The following is a 24,144-nucleotide window of genomic DNA, read 5'->3' as shown; positions in this document are numbered from 1 at the left end:
AACCAATTTTTCACATGTATGCTTTGTTGAGAGTTTGTGTTCTGTGCTTATTGTAAGACTTTATGCGAGTTATAATATGTCTTGTCATCCGCAAATTAGATGAATTTTCCAGACTCTATACAGAATCGAAAGTCGTTTGAATAAATGATGAATAAAATTGGTCCAAGTATCGACCCTTGTGGTATCCCTGGTAGTACCGTTTTTGTTATTGACTGTAATCCATTTGTTTCCGTTAGTTGTTATTTATAGAGGTATGATTTCAGAAGGTTGTAGGGATTTCCCCTGACCCCATAAACCTCGATTTTATGAAGTAGTGTCTTATGGCAGACGCAGTCGGATGTCTTTGAGAGGTCGCAGAACGAAGCCGCCACATATTCCTCCCTCTCAAATGCATCGACCAGGTCCGCCACAAGGGTAAGTATTGCACTGTTTGTAGATAATTTTTTCCTGAAACCAAACTGTGTGGTAACTGGAGAAATAGTTTGTTTTTTTTTCTAAAAAGTTCATAATGCTAACTGAGGAAGCTAGTTCTATTATTTTAGAAATAGTGGATATCATAGAAATTGGCCTAAAGTTATTTAAATCTGTTTTTTCGCCTTTGTTTTTATAGATGGGTATGACTCTTGCAAGTTTTAGTTTATTTTGAAATATTCCTTTAGTTAGTAATGTTAGAATGCCTATAGCCTTAGGTCGTTAAAAAGTTTGTTGCTATGTCCAAAGATATCTCTGGCGTTGCTATTTTTGAGTTTTGTTATGTATAACATGACCTCTTCTTCATCTACTGCTGAGAGGAATAAACCGTTTTGGGCTGAGCTATGGTTTTTTACAAGATCTATTGGGTTTATTTTTGATTGTGGTATTTTTTCTGCTATTTGTTTAGAAATGTAGAGCTATTTTTGGAAGGTATGAACCAAATACTTAACACCCACAAAAAAAATGCATAATTATAAGTAACATGTACTGGTAATTATTTATTATTAATGCTGTTCCTCGGCTATACATCATCACCTAATAATAGTAGGATGTTGAAAAAAAATGTTGTTATAAAAGTAGCCCAAAAAAAATACTGGAAATTATTTTGAAGTTTATTAATCAGTCACTAGAGTGTGTTGCAGCTACTTCGAAAGGTACAATGCTATTTTTGCCAAAAAACTTTCAAATAACGTGAGTCTAGAAATAGTCTATAAAGATATCCCTAGAAAAAAATTTGAACAGAAATTTATGTCAGATGTCAAATAAAGTGATGGGGTGAATTTTCAAATTCAGGGAGAAAAATACTTAAAAGTCGGCTCTGGATATACAGATTTTTTTAAATAACTTTTGTTTTACAAGTCATTCATTGCTTTGTTTTTTTTTACCTTTGTTTGTTATTACTCTTAGCTTTTGCTAAAATCTGCTAGAGGGCGTTGACTTGTGACATACTCTATTTGACCAATTACTTCGAAAAACGTAAATGCAGCCATATATATTTTTTTACGCCTTTAAGAAGCTCGTAAAAATCGCATCTCAATATCACTCCTCAAACTTAACTGGACTTAATGCACAAAAAAAATATTAAAATTTCCTGGGAATTCCAGGAGATTATATCGATTAAATATCAGCGGGCGCGGACTATAAACAGTTTGCTGGCAAACGACATATGCTGCGTTCTCGATATGGATGTCGATCGAACGCTAGCTTCACACACAAATGCAAAAATACCTAGAAAAAAAACACAAAGTACTAACAGATATTTGCATTGTAGAGATATTCTATGTTGCCAAGTTGCTTTTTTTTCATTAACGTTTTCGTTAAGAATATTTTCTTATTCTGTAAAGTTTTTTGATTAGTCTCAAAGAATATATATTTATATAATAGTTAGCAAATAAAAGAAAATTGTATATATTGTATAAAAAATTGGAAAATCGACTTGACATCATTGTCTGGGAGATGGTGAACTCAAACACCGTGCCTATAGTTTGCAGCTAGGCTTATTCTAGGCATTCAATGTTCTAAGATAATTCTAATGTATATTTTCTAAATCAATTATTATTTCAACAATTTGCTTTAAACCTGTTGAAACACCTTTTATTATAGCCTTATGGCTGAACCCCCCAACCCAATATTTACAGTAATATTTTTATCAGACTGTTAAATAATTAGCATAATTAAATAGTACAAACTTAACTTTTACCAAAATAACACCCAATAGATAAAAAGGGACAACAGTACCATTGTGACGTATTCAATCATGGAGGCGGACGATGGAGCGGAGGCATTTTTCCGATTTTCTCCAGTAATGCTGTGCTGGCGAACAACGTTCGGCCTTTTTTTGGGGTTCTCCAGTTTGTTGTCCGTTCGACTCGATATCGACCTTTTTAGGTTTACCGCACCGTTTGGATTGTGTTTGGTACCTAAGAAAAATCATTATAATAAACGAAAGTTAAGCGTTATTACAATTACAACTTACCCAAGTAACTACTCATTAAATTCTCGTTTTTCTCGTCGCTAACGCATATCACAGAATCGTCCGAGCTGCTGGAGCTGATCGTTGTTGTTTGTCCGAAATTAAATACGCCTTTTCCCGTGTATCTCGAAGGGGCATCGAAACTCGCTTTAATTGGGGCTGATGTTGATTTCGATTCAGGGGTTGGTAACTGTAATATACATTTAAGTATTAAATTTACTTTTATTTATATAAAACAAACAAACAATAGTTTGACCTAAATCTTATTTTAGTTAAGTACTTAAAATATTGTCCTTTTGTTAAAGTTTTAATGACTGTTTTGTGATCCACGATATAATTGGAGATAAATTAGCGAGTAAAGTATGAAAATATTTAGTATATTATTTACTTTACCAAATTTAAGGATATCAATTACTGTTAGAATTATTAACTGGTTGGCTGTTGTTTGGTGTAGAAATGAAAACACCTTTTACTAAACTACATTTGAATTGTATTAAATAAAATAAAACGTTAACAAAACGAAACAAATCGGCTACATTATTTTATCTAATCTCTGCCGCAATCAACCTTTCTTAACTTATACTCGTGATCTTCTGCCCATTATTCCACGATGAATTTTTTGAAGTTAAAACAAAACAAGCGGACTCCCCTTTTTTGTCAAACATGGGTTCCAGCGTCACTACGTCCGTCTCTCTCGCTTCTCAATAGCCAGCATCTATCGGCACCGTCCACGTTGGAAGAAAAGAAGGCCATAAACGAATGTAGGCTAGAGCACTACAAACACCTTTAATATAGGCTTTCGCACTTATTTTTAACGTGCATATTTAAACGCAAACATACCGCCCACCTTGAAAACTTCCCGTTTTCAAAATGATAAACAAAATAAACCTATATGCATGGCCTCTAGGGCTCTAAAACAAATAACATTAATTTCTATCTTAAAGTTAATACCTTAAAATTATTTACATGGCCATAAAGGCTAAGTTACGACATACATTTGCCCTAAACTAAAATTAGGTCATTAACTAAAATTCCTGTTAATATTCAATTGGTAAAGGTCTTATTTTGTTCACTGCTCTTTTGAGAATGCCACTTTGCGTTAACACTTCGACCACCCGCACCATACTATCTTTGCCACTGAAAGTTTTATGAATGCGTCCCAACTTCCATAGATATGGAGGAGTATTTTCATCTACCAACAGCACCATGGCTCCTTCCTTGATATTCTCTGCCGATTTGCACCACTTTGAACGAACTTGAAGCTCACTTAGGTACTCGCGGCTCCACCGTATCCAAAATTTCTGGACCATGCCTTGTAACTGCTGGAACTTCGTAAGGCGGTTTTGCGGAGTGTCAATAAAATTACCACCACTTGGTAAATTGGTCAAACTGCGTCCAATTAAGAAGTGTGAAGGTGTCAATGGGTTTAAGTCCAAAGGATCATGGGATAATGGGGATAAAGGACGTGAATTTAGAATGCCTTCAATCTCTGCCAATAACGTTAAAAATTCTTCGAAAGTCATAGAATTTAACCCACCCTGAACTACCCTGATTAAATGAAATTTGGCTCGTTTTATAGCCGCCTCCCATAATCCTCCAAAGTTTGGAGACCTAGGAGGTATAAAATGCCATGTAATACGCTCCTTCGCTAATGCAGTTTGTATGTTATCTGAATTTTTTACTAAGAGCTTGTACAATGACTGAAGCTCCGAGTTAGCACTTACAAAATTCTTTCCATTATCGGAAAATATATGACAAGGTCTACCTCTCCTGCCAATGAAACGTCTTAACGTATTCAAGAATGCTGCCATTGTCAAGTCTGTAACAGCCTCCAAATGACAAGCCTTGGTAGCCATGCAAACGAAAATACATAAATAAATTTTTATTAATTTGCTACCCCTTGTAATATGCCTGTCTTTTATAAGGAATGGGCCACCATAATCAATACCAACATTTTCAAAAGGAAAACTTGGTTGGACCCTCTCTGGTGGTAATTCACCCATTAAATAGTCAATACCTTTGGGTTTAACACGAAAACATGGTATGCACCTGTTAATAATTTTTTTACAGCAATTTCTTGCAGACAAGGGCCAAAATCTTTCTCGCACTGAGAAAATTAATTGTTGGGTACCACAATGTAATAGTCGTTCGTGTTCATTTTTTATTATTAATTCAGTTATTTTATGACCTTTAGGTAAAACAATTTGGTGCTTTTTGTCAAATTCGAGATTTGAATTTTTTAACCGCCCTCCCACTCTTATTATGGAATTATGCATAAATGGATTTAATTTTAAAAGCCTTGAATTATTTTGCACAGGTTTATTTTCTGACAAAAGTTTGTATTCTGTTTCAAAAGATTGCATTTGAACAATTTTAATCAAAAATAAAAGAGAATTGTCAAGCTCTTGAGGTTGTAAACCTTTGGAAAAATTTAATTTTACTCCTTTTGTGTCTTCAGACACATAAACGTTTTCTTTCTTTTGTCTACAAATAGACAACCATTGCATCGATCTTAAAATCCATGCAAAAACATTAATTAATTTACTTAAGTTAGAGAACTTCTGAATGAGTGGTAAAAATTCAAAACATTGGGTATTTACTATAAAACAAGTAGATACTTGTTTGATTTCTGGAATGTCAATATCTGCAAAATTTAATTCAAAATTTATTTTACTCCAGGGCCATTTTCTTTCTGGCCATTGAAGCCATTTAGGACCGTGAAACCATATGTTACTTTCAAGTAAAACTGGTACCGTACAACCTCTCGATATCAAATCTGCAGGGTTAGTATCAGTCTTAACATGATACCAATCATTTTTACTTGTAAGAGACCTGATTTCACTAACTCTGTTTGCAACAAAAGTTTTATATGTTGAAATGTCACCTCTTAGCCATGCTAAAGTGACTGAAGAGTCAGTCCAAAAAAACTGTTTATTAAAATTTATTTTAAGAGCCTCCCTGACCTTCTTCACTAAATTTGCTAATAAAACACATGCGGAAAGTTCAAGGCGTGGTAAACTAACTGTATTTATTGGTGCCACTCTTGTCTTAGAACAAAGAAGTTTGGCAGAAATAGTATCTTTGCTTATACATCTAATATAGATGCAAGCTCCGTACGCTTTAATACTCGAATCTGCAAATCCATGCAGTTCAATAACGACATACTCAGGCAAACATATATGCCGTGGAATCTTCAAATTATTTATTAATTTTAAGTTGGTTTGAAATTCTAACCACTTATTAAAAATGTTTTCTGGTACATTTTCATCCCATGAGATTTGTAAACGCCATAAATCTTGCATTATCAATTTAGCAGCAATAATGATGGGACCCAATAATCCTAAAGGATCATAAATTTGGCAGATTAAACTTAAAATTCTGCGTTTAGAAATCTCCGTGATGTTCTCGTCGACCTCGCAAATAGAATATTGGAATGTATCATTTATTGCATTCCAATAAATTCCTAGAGTTTTTGTATTCTCGTTTTCTCCAATATGCAAAAAACTAGCAGGAGTTTTATCATTTAATTTAAACCTTTGTAGAAGTGAAATATCATTACATAACCACTTACGTAGTTCAAATCCCGCAGAAGCTAAAATATCATAAATTTGATTTTGCATTTCTAAAAGTTTTTCTGCGCAATTATTTCCACTGATAAGATCATCAACAAAAAAATTTGATGAAATTATTTTACACGCTTCTGGGTATTCAAACTCAAAATCTTGCGCCAACTGTACAATGCAACGCATCGCTAAATAAGGAGCTGACGTGCACCCGTAGGTTACTGTGTTTAATTCAAATAACCTTAAGGGTTCATTGGGACTTGACCGCCAAAAAATTTTTTGAAAAGCACGTTGATCTTTGTTGATCCAGATTTGGCGATACATTTTAGATATATCTGCGCACATTACATATTTAAACTGTCTAAAATTAACTAAAATGGAAAAAATCTCATTTTGCAATGCCGGTCCTGTAAATTGCACTTGGTTTAGGGATGGGCCCGAACCCTGGTCTGTTTTTGCAGAAGCATCAAATACGACTCGGCATCTTGTAGTTATACTATTAGTTTTTATTACCGCATGATGAGGTAAAAAATAACCTGTGCTTAAATTTAGTTCATTTCGTGGAATTTCTGTCATATGACCAAGTAATTCATATTCCTGCATGAAATCTACATAGTCTTGACGCAATACTTCATTTTTTTGTAATTTACTTTCAAGGGAATAAAATCTTTTTAACGCCATTTCATGCGAATTACCCAATTTTGTCACCGATTCTTTAAAAGGTATTGTAACATTAAAACGATTGTCTAAATCACGTTTCGTCGTGGCTTCAAAATTTAACTCGCAATACTTCTCTGCATCTGACAAAATTTTACATTTTGAGGCAACCTCCTCAATTTCCCAGAACTTAGCTATTTGGTTTTCAATTCTTGTATTTATAGATAAGCAACTAACTGAACTATTTATTACTTTATCAATAACTTCTGGAGATATGTAATTTCCAGCTATAACCCATCCTAATTTTGTTTTTTGTAGAATTGGCATATTATTTCCCAACCCTAACTTATGTTGACCTGCTATCATTACAGACCAAAAAATGTGTGAGCCTAAAAGCAAATCAATTTCACTAGAAATATTAAATGTTGCATCTGCCAACTCATAATTTTCTGGAATATTAAATATGTCCTTAGAAAAAGACACTCTTGGTAGACTATCTGTGATTTTGGAAATAACAAGACAATTTATTTTTGTACTATACATGCTATTGCATGATTGAATGATAATATTTGTTTGTTTATTAAGATTTATAGGATTTTTTCCTATACCATGAACAATATGATTTGTTTCTTGCATTTTTATGCCCACCTTTTTGCAAAATTCTTCTCGAATAAAATTGCTTGTTGATCCAGAATCAAGTAACGCTCTAGCTGGTATTAATTTGCCATTTACAACAATATTGACAACCGCAGTTGACAACAAAACTCCTTGATTATCAGTTACTCTTGGACTATTAAAACTTTGAACATTAAAAACTGCTGTGCTAGCATCAGCTACCATAGAGTTTGAGGTTTCCCCACTAAGTTCAAACGAATTATCAACCCTTTCATTTAATATTGCTTGTTCTTGTAAGGAACTATTTTGTGTCTCTATCTGACCACCCACCGTGCCTTTTCCATCCGTGGCCTTACCCTGAGAAATTTCTTTCGACATAACTATACCTACATTTGTTGCTGTTTGCCCTTGCTTCATATATTCAATGTGACACAGTATATTATGTGGTTTAAAGCACTTTCCACATTTTGGAGCTTTACACATTAGGGAAAAATGATTATTAGAAAAACAGTTTAAACAAAGCTTTTTATCTTTTAACTGAACAATTCTTTCACGAGTAGACAACCTTAAAAAATTTGTACAATTCTGAATACTATGTTGGCCTGCACAAAATTCACATTTACTTTCTCTAGCAACAAACGAAAAATTCTTTTGTTTATTATGATTATTATTATTTTGAGTAAAATTATTTGGCCTTTTATTCTCAAAAAATTCATTTTGTTTATGGATTTCTATTCTTTCTAACATTGAAGATTTTTGAGTCAGAAATTTATTAAAATCACTCATAAATGGTAATTCTTGCTCATATTTAAAAACTTCCCAATCCCTTCGTGACCTTTGATCTAATTTTTTAGAACATATATATAAAATTAACCTGTCCCAAGTTTCAACTCTTTCCCCAAGGGATTTAAGTGATTTTAAGTTACTTTTTAGTGAATCTTGAAAATTTCTAAGATCCTTTGAGGATTCCTTACTTATTTGAGGATACTCAACAATAGATTTTAAGTGATTGTGAATTATTAAAGATTTATTTTCAAATCTTTCCACCAAAGTGTCCCAAGCAACCTTATAATTGCCCGGTATTATTTCAATAGACTTTATAACATCTAAAACCTGCAGCTCAAGACTATCACGCAAGTGTAAATATTTTTGCCTATCATCTAGGACCATGTCTGAATCAACTACAGCCAGAAAGAGTTCCTTCCATGCAGCCCAGTCCTCATATTTACCATTAAACTTATTAATACCTAACCTAGGCAACATACTTGAATACATAATATTAGGTTGACTGCTTGGAGGAGAGATTACCTGTGTTTGCTGAACGGTTGACACTGAACAATTTATTTTATTAAAGTTTAAAATTATATTTTTTGATTCACCTAAAATTTTATAATAATTTTTATGAAATTCCCTTTCCTCCGTTTCCTCAGCAGGATCATCAGGAGATTCTTGCATTATTTCTGATTGAATTTGGTCAAATTCATCTAAAATTGGTTCAAATTTTGATATTCTACATTCAATTTGACAAATATCACTTTGTGTAATATTTTCAAAATCTAATTTATTTAAAAAATCTGAAAATAGGGTAACTTTTCTCTTAAGGCCACCTCTTAACCTTTTTAAAGTTGAAACATCAGCCATTGTAATTACTTCTTGTACAACAAGTAAAAAATGTTAACAAATTATATTTTCTTATTTATTTATAGATAAAAATATAAAATTGTTCTCTTATTTATTTTATTTATTTTTTTTCTATATTATATTTGAGATTATAACATTATTATTATTATTTTATATTTATTTATATAAAAAATGGCCCAATACCCTATTGAGCAGGTAATGCGCTAATAAAATCCTATTAAAATTAATTATAATTGCACCATATCTTATTAGAGCAGATATTGGCACCACTCGGCAGATACAAATTATCTTATTAAAATAAGTGGCCCAATACCCTATTGAGCAGATATGTGCTAATAAAAAATTTAAGTTAGGGCATACAATCCTAACAAAATATTTATTTACGTTAGACATAAATTATTATTGGCAGAGAGATCAAACACACTAAAAACAACGAAAAATATTTATTTAAGGAAAGGTACTTACAGGAATTCCCCTGACGCCGCCGTATTTCTTGCACTGACACTGCTATTTTTAATTTTCATTTCTTATTTTTTTAACACCACAGCCAATCCGACAACGAAGGACCATAAAATGTTAGAATTATTAACTGGTTGGCTGTTGTTTGGTGTAGAAATGAAAACACCTTTTACTAAACTACATTTGAATTGTATTAAATAAAATAAAACGTTAACAAAACGAAACAAATCGGCTACATTATTTTATCTAATCTCTGCCGCAATCAACCTTTCTTAACTTATACTCGTGATCTTCTGCCCATTATTCCACGATGAATTTTTTGAAGTTAAAACAAAACAAGCGGACTCCCCTTTTTTGTCAAACATGGGTTCCAGCGTCACTACGTCCGTCTCTCTCGCTTCTCAATAGCCAGCATCTATCGGCACCGTCCACGTTGGAAGAAAAGAAGGCCATAAACGAATGTAGGCTAGAGCACTACAAACACCTTTAATATAGGCTTTCGCACTTATTTTTAACGTGCATATTTAAACGCAAACAATTACAACTTAACCACATACAAGTGGTCGATGAAATTTGCATGAGCAGTGGTAAACCCTCTGAAAAAGATTAGACGTGGAGGAAACTTATATTAATTTATCTCATACCCACATTAAAGGATAGAGTGATGAGAATTTAGAAGATATTAAAAAAACGTTAATCATACGCCTTATTATAGTGTGAAAATGAGTTTGCTCCCAACGCATATCTAAGTTAGAAATCAAATACCCCAAGTGGAGTATATCTTAAAAAAAAAATGAAGTCATTTGTTAATATGGGTAAGAAAATCTTTAACCACCTTCCTGTTGAAATTAGATCTACAAACTGTTCAGTTATAATTATAGTTATAGATTTAAGAAAGCTTTAAAAAAAATGTTGGTCTCAAAAGCTTGTTACCGCCTGGACGAATTTTTTAATGTAACTAGCTGAAATTAATAATCGGCTTTTCTTTTATTTAATTAGTGCGCTTTATTTTTGTGTATTTTAATGTTATTGAATTTTCAATGCATATTATACACTTCTTATTTTTATACTTGAAGAACGACTTTCAGTACTCGGTGATATTTGTATTTTATTAGGATTATTTTAGCTCATAGCAGGGCTTTGTCAACAACTCTGTAATAATAAAGCTAGTTTTTGAATTGAGTTGTTATGCCAAATTAAAAACCAAGAAATGTGGTTACAATCGGTTACTTTGTCAAGATAAGTGAAAATGCAAAAATAAATTAGCATATAATGAATCTATGTTAAAGCCAAAATTATATAAAATAATGAATCTTCACAAACCAAAGTATAAAATGTAATGACGTGTTATGATTACTATCATATCATCTAGATCTAATCCGGTTGAATTAAAAGGATATGAGGCAAATAAAAACAATATATTTCAAAAAATCAGCAGATATTGTTGTGGATCAGCATCATTCCTAATATGTGGTATTTTATTAATATAGATGAAACTGATAACAAATCAGAAAGTGTTACAAATTTTGAACAAACTAGTGAATTTTCTGGAATAGAGGAAATATATGAGGAGGATTAGGGATCACAAAAACCATCTTAATTTGTAAATAATAAACAGAACATCACCTCTGTTTATTATGAATGATTTATTTTAAGAAAGTAATACCAAGCAATTTAAAAACAATCAGCTACAATAATTGAATTTTATTTACTATAATAGACATTCTATTTATTTTAGAATATTCCTTAAAATTGCGCATAGTGAAAATTTCACGGCTAAAATATGCTGACTGTAAACTCGGGCAAAACTTTAAAATTAAAATTTTGTATTAAGTTTATCGTTTTCTATCCCTGTTACACACTGCCTCTTTCACTCTTTCATCTGCGCATTACATCGGCCACTTGGATATGGTTGAGATGTAGTTACTTTAATGATTTGAACTTTGATTTATTAAAAAACTGTTTCTGTGATAATAAAATATCTAATGGGTAACTAAAGATACTTCGGTCATCGTCCACTAAATTTATTTAAAAAATGTAATAATAATATTCAGGGATACTATAAGAGAACCAAGGAAACTTATAGTATCCCTGATGATGGACATGTTATATGTCCGAAAGATGTCGGATCAATATTGTATAAATAAATTAAGTGGAGGATGACCGAAGTTTCTTAAGTTACCCATTGACACTATTAACTCCACTGCAAGAATGGACTACTTCTTCAAAATATCTAATGTTATTTATACAAATAGTAAAAAACCTACTAAAATAGACCTCGTTTAGAAACTATTATTCCAGTAAGCTACAACAAGAAATAACTGATATTGCTTGTAACAATGATATTTCTGATTTAAACATTTTGCGTACGTCTTTCATTGGAGATATTGAAAATATTATTAATCATATGTGTTCCAGGGTGAAGATAACCCAAAACCAAAAACATTCAGAAAAAAACTTGACTAGTACGAAAATAAGAAAAATGATGCAGGAAAAGGACTTATTATATAAAAGGGATGTTAAGAATAAAAGTAAGAATATTTAGGGAAAATACAAAACGAAAACCAATTTCAACAAAAAAAAAATGGAAACAGAGAATTTTTATACAGAAACCATAGATTTAAATAAAAGCGACACAAGTAAATATTTGGTGTATATATCGCCCAGGTGTAACTTTTAAAGCTTCTCAGATATATGTACATGTCTTTTTAGTATGTTCCACTGATTCCGATCTTATTTTGTGTTTGGGTAATTTAAACGTTAATTTTCTGAACATTAAGCGCTGAATATACACATCCTTTGAATAGGATTTTTAAAACATGTTCCTTAAGTCAAGCTGTGAATAAACCCACTAGTTACTAGTACTCTAATTAATAATGTAATAATTATTAAGGCTATTACAGGGTGCTCTTTCAGGGTGCAAATATTTTAAGACCGTATTGGTATTTATTTTTCATATTGATATTTATCTCTCATATTTTCTTTTAATTGATTTGGCACAGCCAGAAGTAATTAAAAAAGAAAGGTCTCAAAAGTTCAAGGTTACAATGTAATATTTTAAGTTTAAATATTTTTTGGATTCAAATAAAAGGTAGACTTACAAATTCAAAATTAGATTTTAACAAAAGACGTCAAATAATTTTGCCATATAAACACAGATTAACTGATTTAATAATTTTAGCTGCTTATTTAAAATATATTCATGCGAGGGTCCAGCACAATTTTGGCCTATTAAAAAAGTAATCAATTCTTATATAGTATGTTTCCGTGTAAATCCAAAAGCAACAATATTTTTACTGGGTTCGTTACCAGACTTGTCTGTCAACGAACACTGACGGGTAATTCCAGTAGTCCTTATTCAAATTCTGGCGTTGACTACGCAGGTCCAATTTATGTTAAAGAAGGAAGCTTACGTCGAAGGAAAGTTATTAAAACGTATATTTGTTTATTCGTGTGTTTTGTCATGCATGCCGGTTATATTGACTTAGTTCTAGATTTAACCACGGATGGGTACTTTTAATTGCTTTTAAACCAGTTTTGCGCTCTAACAATGTAAATTCTGACAACGGATTAAATTTTGTAGGTGCAAACAGCTATTTTATCGAGTTATATAATGTATTAAACAAAAAAAAACTTAATGATATTGTATCTAACTTTCTAGCTATGATACTCGAGAAACTTCTAGACTTTTCAAATATGTATCCATTGCTAGTACAAATCGAGGCGTTTCTAACGACGTAAAAGGCTATGATCCTTCAATCCCATCCCGTTTCCAAGACTCTCTTTTAGCAACCCAGAAGTTTTTGGATATTGAATCAACAAGTTTATCACTATACTAAAGATTGCAGCAGTTACATCAACAGTTTTGGAATCACCGGTCAAAGAAATACATGATCAGTCTTCAAACCGAAGGTAAATGAAAGCTCATCCAGGATAAATTAGCATTCAGCTTGGATCTTTAGAAGTATTAGTTATGGTCTTAAAATATTTAAAGAAAGATAATATTGGTACGTTGGAGCCAAATTAGCCTTTTTTTCCTCTAAACATGTGTTCCTAAATGCTCTCCCTCAGAGCTACAGCCCGTGCAAATTGCGAAACCGTGACTACAGTTATACGACAAATTTTAACCAATATTATATAAACAACTAGCTGAATGCCCGCGGCGTTGCTCGCGTGAAAATAAAAAAAAAGTCGAAGAAGGCCTCCAATAATAGTAAATGCAACCCACAATACACAAAAATAAAATCCGAAGCCCCGCCTCATTGATAGTACATGCAACCCACAATTGCCACGCCGTTTTTCTTGAGGTCAAGGGGCGCGATTAATATAATATAATTATTATAAAACCAAGACACAAATAATCTTAAAAATGATTCGTTAGATGCAGAGCGAGCGGTAAGACTGAGTCGAGTCACCTCTCGGGTATCAGTCTCGCATGGACCCGCCTTGTTGTTATGTCTACCAAAATATAAATACTACAGAGGCACTTTTTCAATTGTATTTATTAATCAGTTTTATGCCGCTATGCGATATTTATCATATCGCTAACACCCCTTAACGGTGGAATTTCAAAAAGTTCGTTCGTATTCGGGGCCTACATTATAAAAAAACATTGTTGCAGTTAATTTTTTTTTCTTAAGTTGATGTCTGCGACTCGTTGGTGCGGGCAGTCTTTGTTCAAACTCCGAAGCCACGCCTCCTTAGTTCTCTAGGACACGGGTAACAATTTTCCCATTTTTTACCCTTTATCGGTGGAATTTCCAAAAATCCGTTCTTATCCGGTGCCTTCATTATAAAAGGAACCCGTTGGCAAAATTTCACGTTTCTAGCTATTGTAGTTTGGGCTCTGCGATGATGAGTCAGTCAGTCAGGACAAACTCTTTTATATATATAGATACTTCTTTAGAGTGTGTACAACAGATAGAGACTTGGGACTGCTACTTGATTCCAACCTAGACGGGAAGATTGGGCTCTAGGAATTGTTCATCGCGAACTTCTTTATCTTTATCACGCCTGTGCAAAATCTAGACTAGACTCGTCAACTATATCCAGTTTCAACAAAATCAAGATCCCTAATATATAAATATGATATTTGTTTATGGATAAAGCGACTTTTATCCGACGGGGAATTTTTAATTTTAGAAACAAGCTTTCATGAGATAATGAAAATCCGAATCTCACTACTAAAAGACACTTTTTAAAATTATTATTTCGTGTGGTGTAATAGATAATTTTTTTTAGGGCCATACGCGTTACTTCCAAATCTTGATGGACTAAACTTTGTACAACCAAAGCTTACTGATTATTTAGATGAATTACCTTTAAATATACGCCGAGTTATGGTTATTAGATTTAGTTAGCTTATTAGAACTATATGAACGCTAATTTTTGTAACTTGGCCTGCACGAAGTCCAGACTTGAACCTATGAGATTTCTGCATATTTACATCAAATCAATTGTTTACGAAAATACAATAAACACGAGAGCAATTAATGGCAAATTCAAGCTGCTGATGAGTCATTTCGAAATCAGCAATTTTTAAGATTCCACAATCTTACAATAAAAAAATTTTTAAAATGTATTGGAACAATTCGAGGTCATGTCGAACATTTACTGGCAAATATTGATAATTTTTAATTTATCATTTGTATTTTATCATTAATTTGAAGTGTAAAAAACAATTTAAACAGTGTAACATTTAAAACTTGAATGTGAACATCGAAAACGTGAATCGCAGCGAGATTTTTGAAGTATACCTTTTTTAAGGAAAACTGTTTGCACAATGAATATTATACATAAAAATTAAATTAGGCCAAGTCTAAAATAGTTACGGAATTAAAAAAAAAACAAAATGCTGTTGTTGATGCCCCTTTTTTTAAACTTAAAAACTTTTAAAACTATTTAAAATTAACTTTTTTTTAAATTGTGACATAATTATATTTAAAAAAAACCATAGTTCAAATTTTGTTAAAAACGAAGATTAAATACTAAATTTATGCCTACTTAATTTTTTTTAAAGGAATCTACTCTTTAATTACTTACCATTATTTATGGGACATTCTGTATAATTTTGCGCTATTTACTTTGGGATTAATTTACATGATTCTGGAAAATAACCATTGCTGATTGACGTATCAATAACCCTAAGAATCTGTTTTATAATACAACTCTCACCATCTCTTACATTTTTAACGTTTTTTACATTAATCATTGTTAATTTTTCAAAACTATTTCATATTCCATTAGGAATTCCGGTTCCGATATAAATGGGCATAAAATTTTGTGGACGTGGTATATCCCTATACATATTATACGATTAATGCTATATACAAAATATTTGTTAAATATCAGGTATGTCTACCTCCTTCAAACCTGATTTCAAATTCAAATTCGATTTTTATTATACGCGAGGCTCGAACCAGACGCTAATTATTCGACTATATACAATTATATTTAATATTCAGAGGTCAATAATATGATGAATGTAATAAGGTATGTTCAGAGGATACCGATATTAAAGAGAGTACGACCTAATGTAGATTATGCCTCACAAAACCATTACTAATAAATAGAATCATAATACCTCCACTTGTGCCTTCTTAAAAAACTGACTCAACTCCCTAATCATTTCGCCATATTTATTAACGACCTTGATATGGTCCCTGAGCCACCTGGACATTTGGTTTTTTAATGTTGGACTGTTAAACCGCTCATCCAATAGTAAAATTGCACCGTAGTCGTATCTGTGACGAATTACACGACCTAAAAAAACCATATAATATATTTAAAATATTTTTTATCATGTGGATATATCTTACCTATTGCTTGGTTTACTGCCCTAGATGCCTCCAAGGAATACCAGTCTTTACCTGTTAAAAACTAATAAAAAAAAAAGATATTCAATATCATGTGGATACGTTAATATACCTGGGTTTAAATATACAGGGTACGCCAGAGAAACTTACTTATTTGAAAAAATTCCCGGTGAGTTGGGCGGGTAGAGGGGCGAGAGGGGGTGCACCTGGAGGGGGAATTCCCGAGTTTGTTTCTCCCTCCAGTCAGTTGCCATCATGCTCTGGTCTAGAGAGCAGCATGCCTTCGCAGTCGAGAGCTTCTTTTCTAACGGTCGCTCACTTGTTGCTACGCAACGTGCCTTCTGCGCTCGCTTTGAAATTCCTCCCCACAGACTCGTTCCTGACCGTAATTTGATTCTGTCCTGGGTTAACTCATTTCGGGAGTGTGGAAGTGTCGCTAAACCCAGAAATGGACTTCAACGGACCATCAGAACTCCGGAAAATGTCGGAAGAGTGAGGCAGTCAGTTGTGCGTTCTCCCCGGCGTTCGGCTCGCAAACACGCAGCTGCTTTGGGAATTTCTGACACCCCTGTTCGACGAATTCTCCATAAAGACCTTCAATTTCATCCCTATAAATTGGCTGTTGTGCAAGAATTAACTGAACGCAATTTTGTTGCCCGTCAAAATGCATGTGAAATACTGGTTGACAACCTGCCTGAAGACGCGGTCATTTTTTTCAGTGACGAGGCTCACTTCCACATATCCGGCTGCGTCAACAAGCAAAACATGCGTTATTGGTGTGGTGCAAATCCACGTGAGCTTCACCAGAAGCCACTTAATTGTGAGCGAGTTACTGTCTGGTGTGCGATGTCGGTAATGGGAATAATTGGGCCTTTTTTTTTGAAGAAAACGAACGCGCAGTTACTGTAAATGGAGCACGTTACAGGAACATGATCGAGGAATTTTTTCTTCCAAGACTCAAAGAAATGAACGTTAGGAACGTGTGGTTTCAGCAAGATGGAGCCACAGCACACACAGCACGAGACTCAATGAATTTGTTGCGACAACATTTCCCCGACCGCCTCATCTCTCTCAGAGGCGCTCTCCAATGGCCGGCACGTTCTCCAGATTTGACTCCATGCGATTTCTTTTTATGGGGTTATTTGAAATCTCTGGTTTATGTCGATCGACCACGGACCATAGCACACCTCAAGATCAACATTCGCGACGCAAGTGCAAACATACCGATTGATATGCTGCAAAGAGTGGATACGAATTTCAAAAATCGACTTTATTAGTGTATGCGCAATAGAGGTCGCCATTTATCCGATGTAATTTTCAAGACTGCATGAAAAAAAAATTGGGATATTGTATTGTCAAATAAAAAAAAATTAAAACAATAATTGAAGTACTTTTGTTTTTATTGACCTTTCAAATAAGTAAGTTTCTCTGGCGCACCCTGTAGTAGGGGATTTGGTAATTACTGCATTCAAAAAGTTTAAAAACAATATTTGAAACTATTGATATTTATATAGAGGTAATGACAATTTTTATGTATAATTTTAAATTGGTAGCTGTATTGTTGCTATTTGTAATATAGTATGTTATTGATAAGTTATTTTAAGATATAATGAGTAGTTATCAATTTTGATTTTTGGTTTGATTTTGTATTTTATTGGTAAATTAATATTTTATTTATATATATATATATTTTTTTAAAGTGTGCTTGGAATATTTAGCTAATTAATCGTTCTCTTGTTAACTTTTTTTCTAAATGTATTACCTTAATTTAAAAAAAAATTATGTATTTTATGAATTTTCATATAAAACATATGAAGTCATAAAATAAATTTAAATTTGAACGTGGTACTCATTTTTAGGTACTTTTTTCTAAATAATTCTGTTTCATACCTCCGGCGGTTTTCTCAAAATTTAAAATTTCTCTTTGAAAATTCATAATAGGCCCATCAAGATGGTACTCATTATCAGCTACATTTTTCTGCCTAATTTAGTGGTAAAGCCAAATTTTTGGAACATGTGACCATTTTCACAAAATCCAGAAAAAAATCTAAAAAATCCACAAAACCCCATCGACATGGTATTAGATTTCAGCTACTTTTTAACTAGCTTAGTGATGAAATCAGTTTTTTAGTACCATTAACGTTTTTTTTAATATCAAAATTTTTGTTTAAAATATATTTTCTTCTAATTTCTTTATACTTTCAGGACTTAATAAACATAATTTTCTTTTCACTTTTGTTTTAAACTGTGAAATTATTCTTCAGCAACTCTTGTAAAAAATTAACGAAACGGAAGTTTTGAACATTTTTAACAAAATACTTTTTGAAAAAATTCCGAAAATGTTAATTAAGCTGATAATGGCCCAAATTCGAACATCTATTTTTTAGATTGTCCTTTTGAAATATTTTAATTCAATATTTCATTAAAGACGAGCGAGTAAAAGTCGTTTCATTTGCAAAATAATAAAGTACATAATTATAGTACCTCTTTATCTTTTGCATGGCAAACATCCAAATATCTTTGTTTCAAAATAACCCTGGGATCTTTTAATGGCGGGTACGGTAAGCCAGTTATTATTACCGCCCTACCATTACAATCGGCGAAATCCAGCCCTAAAAACAATCGAAAATTACGCTTCAAATGGCCGATATAAGACATTTCATACCTTCGGACACTTTGCCCCTGCATACACCCATAAAAATGGCCCCACTCAACTTGGGATCTTTGATTTTTTCATAATATCCGTTCATTGCGGCCGTAAACGCGTCTTTTCCTCTAGGTTCCACGAAAATCGTCTAAAATTCACATTTAATCAACACGCGATATTTTCAATAATTATAGATTTTTACCTTTTGTGACGTGATATTACCCCAAATTCCTTCGGATTGCCACGTGTCCTGACACTTTTGCATAACCGGATAGGAAGGGAAGAATATTAGTAATCCGTTCGGTATTATTCTGGATAAATTGACTATCGCTCGTCCCAGAGAGGAGACATATTTTGGATTATCCCTGAAAATCGATACAAATTTTGAATTTATAGTGTGTTATTAGGGATGTAAAATGACGGTCATTTATTGGTCATTTTTGTAATTTTTGTCATTTATATTTTCTGATTTTCAATATCAGACTAGGTACTTATTATAGCAATGAAAACACACATTTCAAACAAAAAAATATAATACAACGTAAAACAAAACATTAAATTCTCATAATAAAAAATATTTATAAATAAAACAAAGTTGTTTTATTAAAAAATAACATAAATATGTAAATTCAAACTAAATGCTTATAAAGGTAGGTAATAAAAGTAATAAAACTGGATTTAACTAAAATTCGTAATTTTCTTCTTCTTCTTCAGTCTCATAATTATAGATATCACTGAAGCTAATATCAAGTTCATTTTGAGATTTGAAAAGTATACCTTCCAACTCTTCAATAAGACTAATGCTTTCGTCAGTGGTACTACCTTCTTGGTCACTGGTACAGCTTACATGTTCATTTCCGTTATCAAGTAAGGTTTTAGAGGTGGAGGTAGAGGGTAATGGTGATTTTGACGGTCCAGACGGTTTCTCATCGGCATCGGGAATAGTTTCTAGAATAATACTGTTTTTTTTGTATTTCTTAAAATAAAAATAATAATGTTAATACCTAAACGATTTTGTTCTATCTTAGAATACACATGTCTGACATGTCTCTCCTTGTCAACTAATCCTAATCCGAAACTTATATCTTTGCTCGGTTTAACGCTTTTATGAGGAAACAGTTTTAGATTGTGATGTATATAAGTTAGCATACCAACTCTTTTTGTTGTTAGACGATTCCTAGTTTTAGAATGTATAAATCCATAACAACTGAAAGTTCTCTCAGTAGCTGCTGAAGTAGCTGGCATGCCAAGTACAGCTTGCTGCCACATGTCGTGGTATTTCAGTACAAATACGCTTCCAGTATATCAAAGGTAAAATGTTAACATTTTTTTCACAATCCTGCACAAATTTTAATCCCCAAAAACCTTCGCTGCTCCTATAGGCGGCTAAATTTTCAAGTACTTTGCTATCATCAACATAATCTAAGTACACGGCAACAAAATGGATGTAAGTTAACCCACCTACAATTTCCTTTTGTGATAGTCGCTTTCCTAAAAAACAAAAAAAATATATTAACTTATAATTAAATTATAAGTATACTTAACTACATATTAAAATTAAGTTACGTTAAGTTTATTAATTTTTTTAGGTATTACCTTTAATAAATTGATAAAATTATTATATTATTATATACTTTGATATTATAATTATTATATACTTTGATAAAATTACCTTTATATCGAGGATCCAAAATGTTTGCAGCAAAGTGTATTTCTCTAATCACTGTTTCTCACATCTGTTGCCTTTCAAGTAGACTTTCTGTTACTTTTTTTTCCTCCAGCTTCAATAAGGGCGAGGTAGACAACTGGCTTTCAAAAACAATAGCCATTTCATAAAATGCAACAGCTACTTCACTAATGTTGCACTTGTCTGACTCCAAACGCAAAATTCATTTCTTTATTGGTTGTAATAAAGTTAAAAAATGTTCGATTTTCGTCCAGAATATATCATCAAGAATATCATGTTTATTCCTTTTTTCAAGCAATGTCTGATACTCTTCTGTGATTGCCATTGCTTGAAGAGTGCTTTTGTTTTTTTGTAGGCTCTAAAAACTTGTAACTATGGAAGCCCATCTTGTTGCTACTGGAAGTTTAAGGGTGCAAGATTCACCTTTTTGCTTTTCCTTTGAAATTCTTTTAAATTCAGAAGTTAAAACCGATTTATTTTTTATTGCCTTCATTATGGACTTCGAGGCATTAAGAAGAGTTTCTGTGGTCTTTAATTTCATTATATAAGTAACCAATAAATTAAGTGTATATGCTGCGCAACCGTAAAATGAAATTGGTTTGTCTGGATATCTACTTTGTAGCAAATCCCAAGATTTCTTCATATTAGCGGCATTGTCTGAGCAAAAGCCGATTATTTTGTTAATTCCCACCTCATTGTATACCATTTCTATTTGATCTGCCATGTACTCACCTGTATGTCTACTTTCTTCAGTAGACAATGATTTGTAAAAAACAGGTTGGGGTGTGGTTATAACAAAATTAATTATGCTCTCATTCCTTATGTTTGTCCGTGCATCGCATTGAATGCCCAGGACTTTAGCATTTGTTAAATTATCTGTCACTTCGATTTCAACTTGATTAAATACAGCATTTAAAAGCAAATTTGATAAAACAAAACGTGAAGGCAACGTCAAGGACGGTCCGATTTTTTAAAAAAAATCTATCCAATATATATTTTCTGTTATATTTAAGGGCAGACCTGTAGCATAAATTGCCTTTGCTAGCATCAACCAAATTTCATCTTGATCGTCGGGTTTAATGTTAACAGTTGTTATAATAGTTTGTCAGGTTTAATAAAACTGCTTAGAGTGCTTAGGGTACTAATTGAGCTACATTGACTACGACTACCCATTCTCTGGATTTTAGATGCCGAAGGCCCCGATGCCGATGAACTATTCCTTACCTCTTCTAACTCTGCTTGCTGTTCTGCTTATTCAGCCACCGACACATCCAGTTTCCTCTTGTTTGATGTTTCTGACTCATTCAGCTTTAGTTCACTTTTTAACATTACTTTAACATTGTCAGGGCACATTTCACATGTAACAAGATGTAAGCCCATTCTAGTTGCATGGTGTGCAACCTGTTTTTTACAAAATTTACACTCGTAACATTTCAATTTCTGTCCTGGCTTATTTAGGGTATTAAAGTATTTATATACAATACACATATACATATACAGTACACAAATACACAAAAAATAAATAGGCCCAGGAAAAAACTTTGAAAATATAAAATAGCTCTTATTATAAAGGTACTAATGCCGCCGAACAACTGAATTGACGCGCTGATCGCGAGAAGCAAGCAAGCAAGCCAGCCAAACCAATGTAATAAGCAGGTTGCAGCTTGTCTTAAGCAGTAAACATTGAAAATCAGTTGATATTTTTGTGACAGTAATTTATTTTTTGTGACTGTCATTTTTTTTAATGACGGTCGTTTATTTTTTATGACCGTCATTTATTTTTGCGACAGTAAGATTTTAATTGATTAATTTTAATTGATAAAAAATAAATGACGATGGTATCATAAAAATAAATAACGTGACCGTCATTTTCAATATGACCGTGACGTGACCGTGTCAACAAAATTTGCTCACATCCCTATGTGTTATGCTTTAAGTTATCAAATAACAGACTGTTAAATTTTTTTACTATGAAAATCTAAAGAGCCACTATGGAAATTATTGGAATATTCATATGATCAATTTTAGGATCAATATAAAACATAGTGATTTTTTTGTGTGTTCAGACATTGATAATAATAATGTTTATTCAACAAAATACAGTAAAATACAGTTTAAAATTAAAATGTCTGAATAAACAAATGACCCACAAAAGTTTGACCTTGTTTTTACATCTCTTTTAGAGTTATTATTTGTGTATTTGTATCATTATTTTTATTTTATGTACCTATTTGATTTTTTAAAGCTTTGTTAATAAAAATTACTTTTGTTTAAATAAATAAAGGATCTAGGGCAATAAATCAACAAAAGCAACAAAATTTATGAAAAACATCTTTCAGAAAGTAGACGAATTTGTAGATACTAATAAATTGATTCCATCATGAGAGTCACGCTTTAAAAAAATACAGCATTTAAACAGCTCCGGTAAATAGGGCCAATGATATCAGGAGCAATGAGCAAAATAAATTAATTACATATATTGCTGCAATGGATGTCTTTTGACACCATTGACTACACTATACTTTTGGACAAATTAAATTATATCGGTTTTTCGGGTCAAACCACAATAATAGATCTCAGTCTGTAGAGAGAAGTAGTAAAAGTACATTTGGGCACCAGTCAGATATTCCACAGCGCTCGATAATGGATCCATTGTTATTTTCAATTTATGTTTCTGACATGAATCGATCAATTCTAATCTGTAATTCACATGCAAGATGTTGACACTAGGTTTAATTCTAATATTAAGAGCATTGCTTCATTTCATTCGTAGTGACTACAAATTAAAAATAAATCTAGTCAAAAGATTGGTAATCTTTTTTAGAAAGAGTAATTTAATAGCCGAAAATGTATGTATAATATTTGTATAGAAAAAATAAAAACCCTAAGTCTCGGTAAGATTGTAATAGAGTACAAAGCAGGTCATCTCGTGAGAGATATCACTAGTTTATAAGGTCTGATGATGCTTTATTTTAAGCGAAACATGTAACCTTTGAAACAAAAATATTTTGAGACCGAGATTTTTTATTTAGACCGGGGTTTTTATTTTTTCTCTACTTACATGGTTTCTTTGAGATAATGCACGAGTTCTTTCAATAATATTTGTATTCCTCAACTTTCATTGGAGAACCATATAGTAAACAAAATAACAGTGGCAAACTTACACATTTTATGTATTTTTTATTGTTAGTAATAAATGATTTTGATTAATCTTGCTTTTTTCTTGAACAAAAGGCTAAGTCAACGTCGGATTCCTGGCAATTCAGATTAGCTTTATTATAAATTAACCGAATGACGTTCGAGAGCCACTTTTCATTATATTATTGTCAAATACTATTAAAACGTAAACTATTCTTCTTCCCTTGTTCAATCAACCTCGTCTTTTAGGGCATTTATAGCGTTCTTATTTGCTCCAGTAGTGCCTAGAAGCAACTTTTTTAAATTTTTGGTTCATTTTTCTTTCAAAGTGGTCAAAACACTGACTTATGCAATTTATTAAAAGCTACTAACCTAATAAATGCGTACCTTACAACTAAAGCATTTGATGCCGGTGGAAAACGAAATAAAATTAAAAAACTCAACTGTCTTCGTTTAGCACTTATAACTATGGGTAC

General features: G+C 32.4%; 1 protein-coding gene across 2 annotated transcripts in view; it reads right to left on the bottom strand.

Annotated features, from left to right (window-relative positions):
* LOC126738218 (regulator of telomere elongation helicase 1 homolog) overlaps positions 1-24,144 on the bottom strand; it is a 48,411-nt gene that overhangs the window by 10,687 nt on the left and 13,580 nt on the right. The window contains exons 10-16 of one of the 2 annotated variants that reach the window (XM_050443440.1): positions 19,046-19,208; positions 18,862-18,991; positions 18,681-18,808; positions 16,200-16,260; positions 15,965-16,143; positions 2,450-2,636; positions 2,168-2,393 (exon numbers count right to left, since the gene is read on the bottom strand). In XM_050443440.1, the coding sequence (XP_050299397.1) occupies positions 2,170-2,393; positions 2,450-2,636; positions 15,965-16,143; positions 16,200-16,260; positions 18,681-18,808; positions 18,862-18,991; positions 19,046-19,208 (1,072 nt within the window). In that variant the 3' untranslated portion in view covers positions 2,168-2,169. The remainder of the gene's footprint in view (positions 1-2,167; positions 2,394-2,449; positions 2,637-15,964; positions 16,144-16,199; positions 16,261-18,680; positions 18,809-18,861; positions 18,992-19,045; positions 19,209-24,144) is intronic. The other variant, XM_050443439.1, reaches the window with a different exon arrangement.

The sequence above is a fragment of the Anthonomus grandis genome, chromosome 7 (assembly GCF_022605725.1).
Source record: "Anthonomus grandis grandis chromosome 7, icAntGran1.3, whole genome shotgun sequence".
In the NCBI taxonomy this organism is placed as follows: Eukaryota; Metazoa; Arthropoda; class Insecta; order Coleoptera; family Curculionidae; genus Anthonomus; species Anthonomus grandis.
This window is presented reverse-complemented; position numbering and strand designations above follow the sequence as displayed.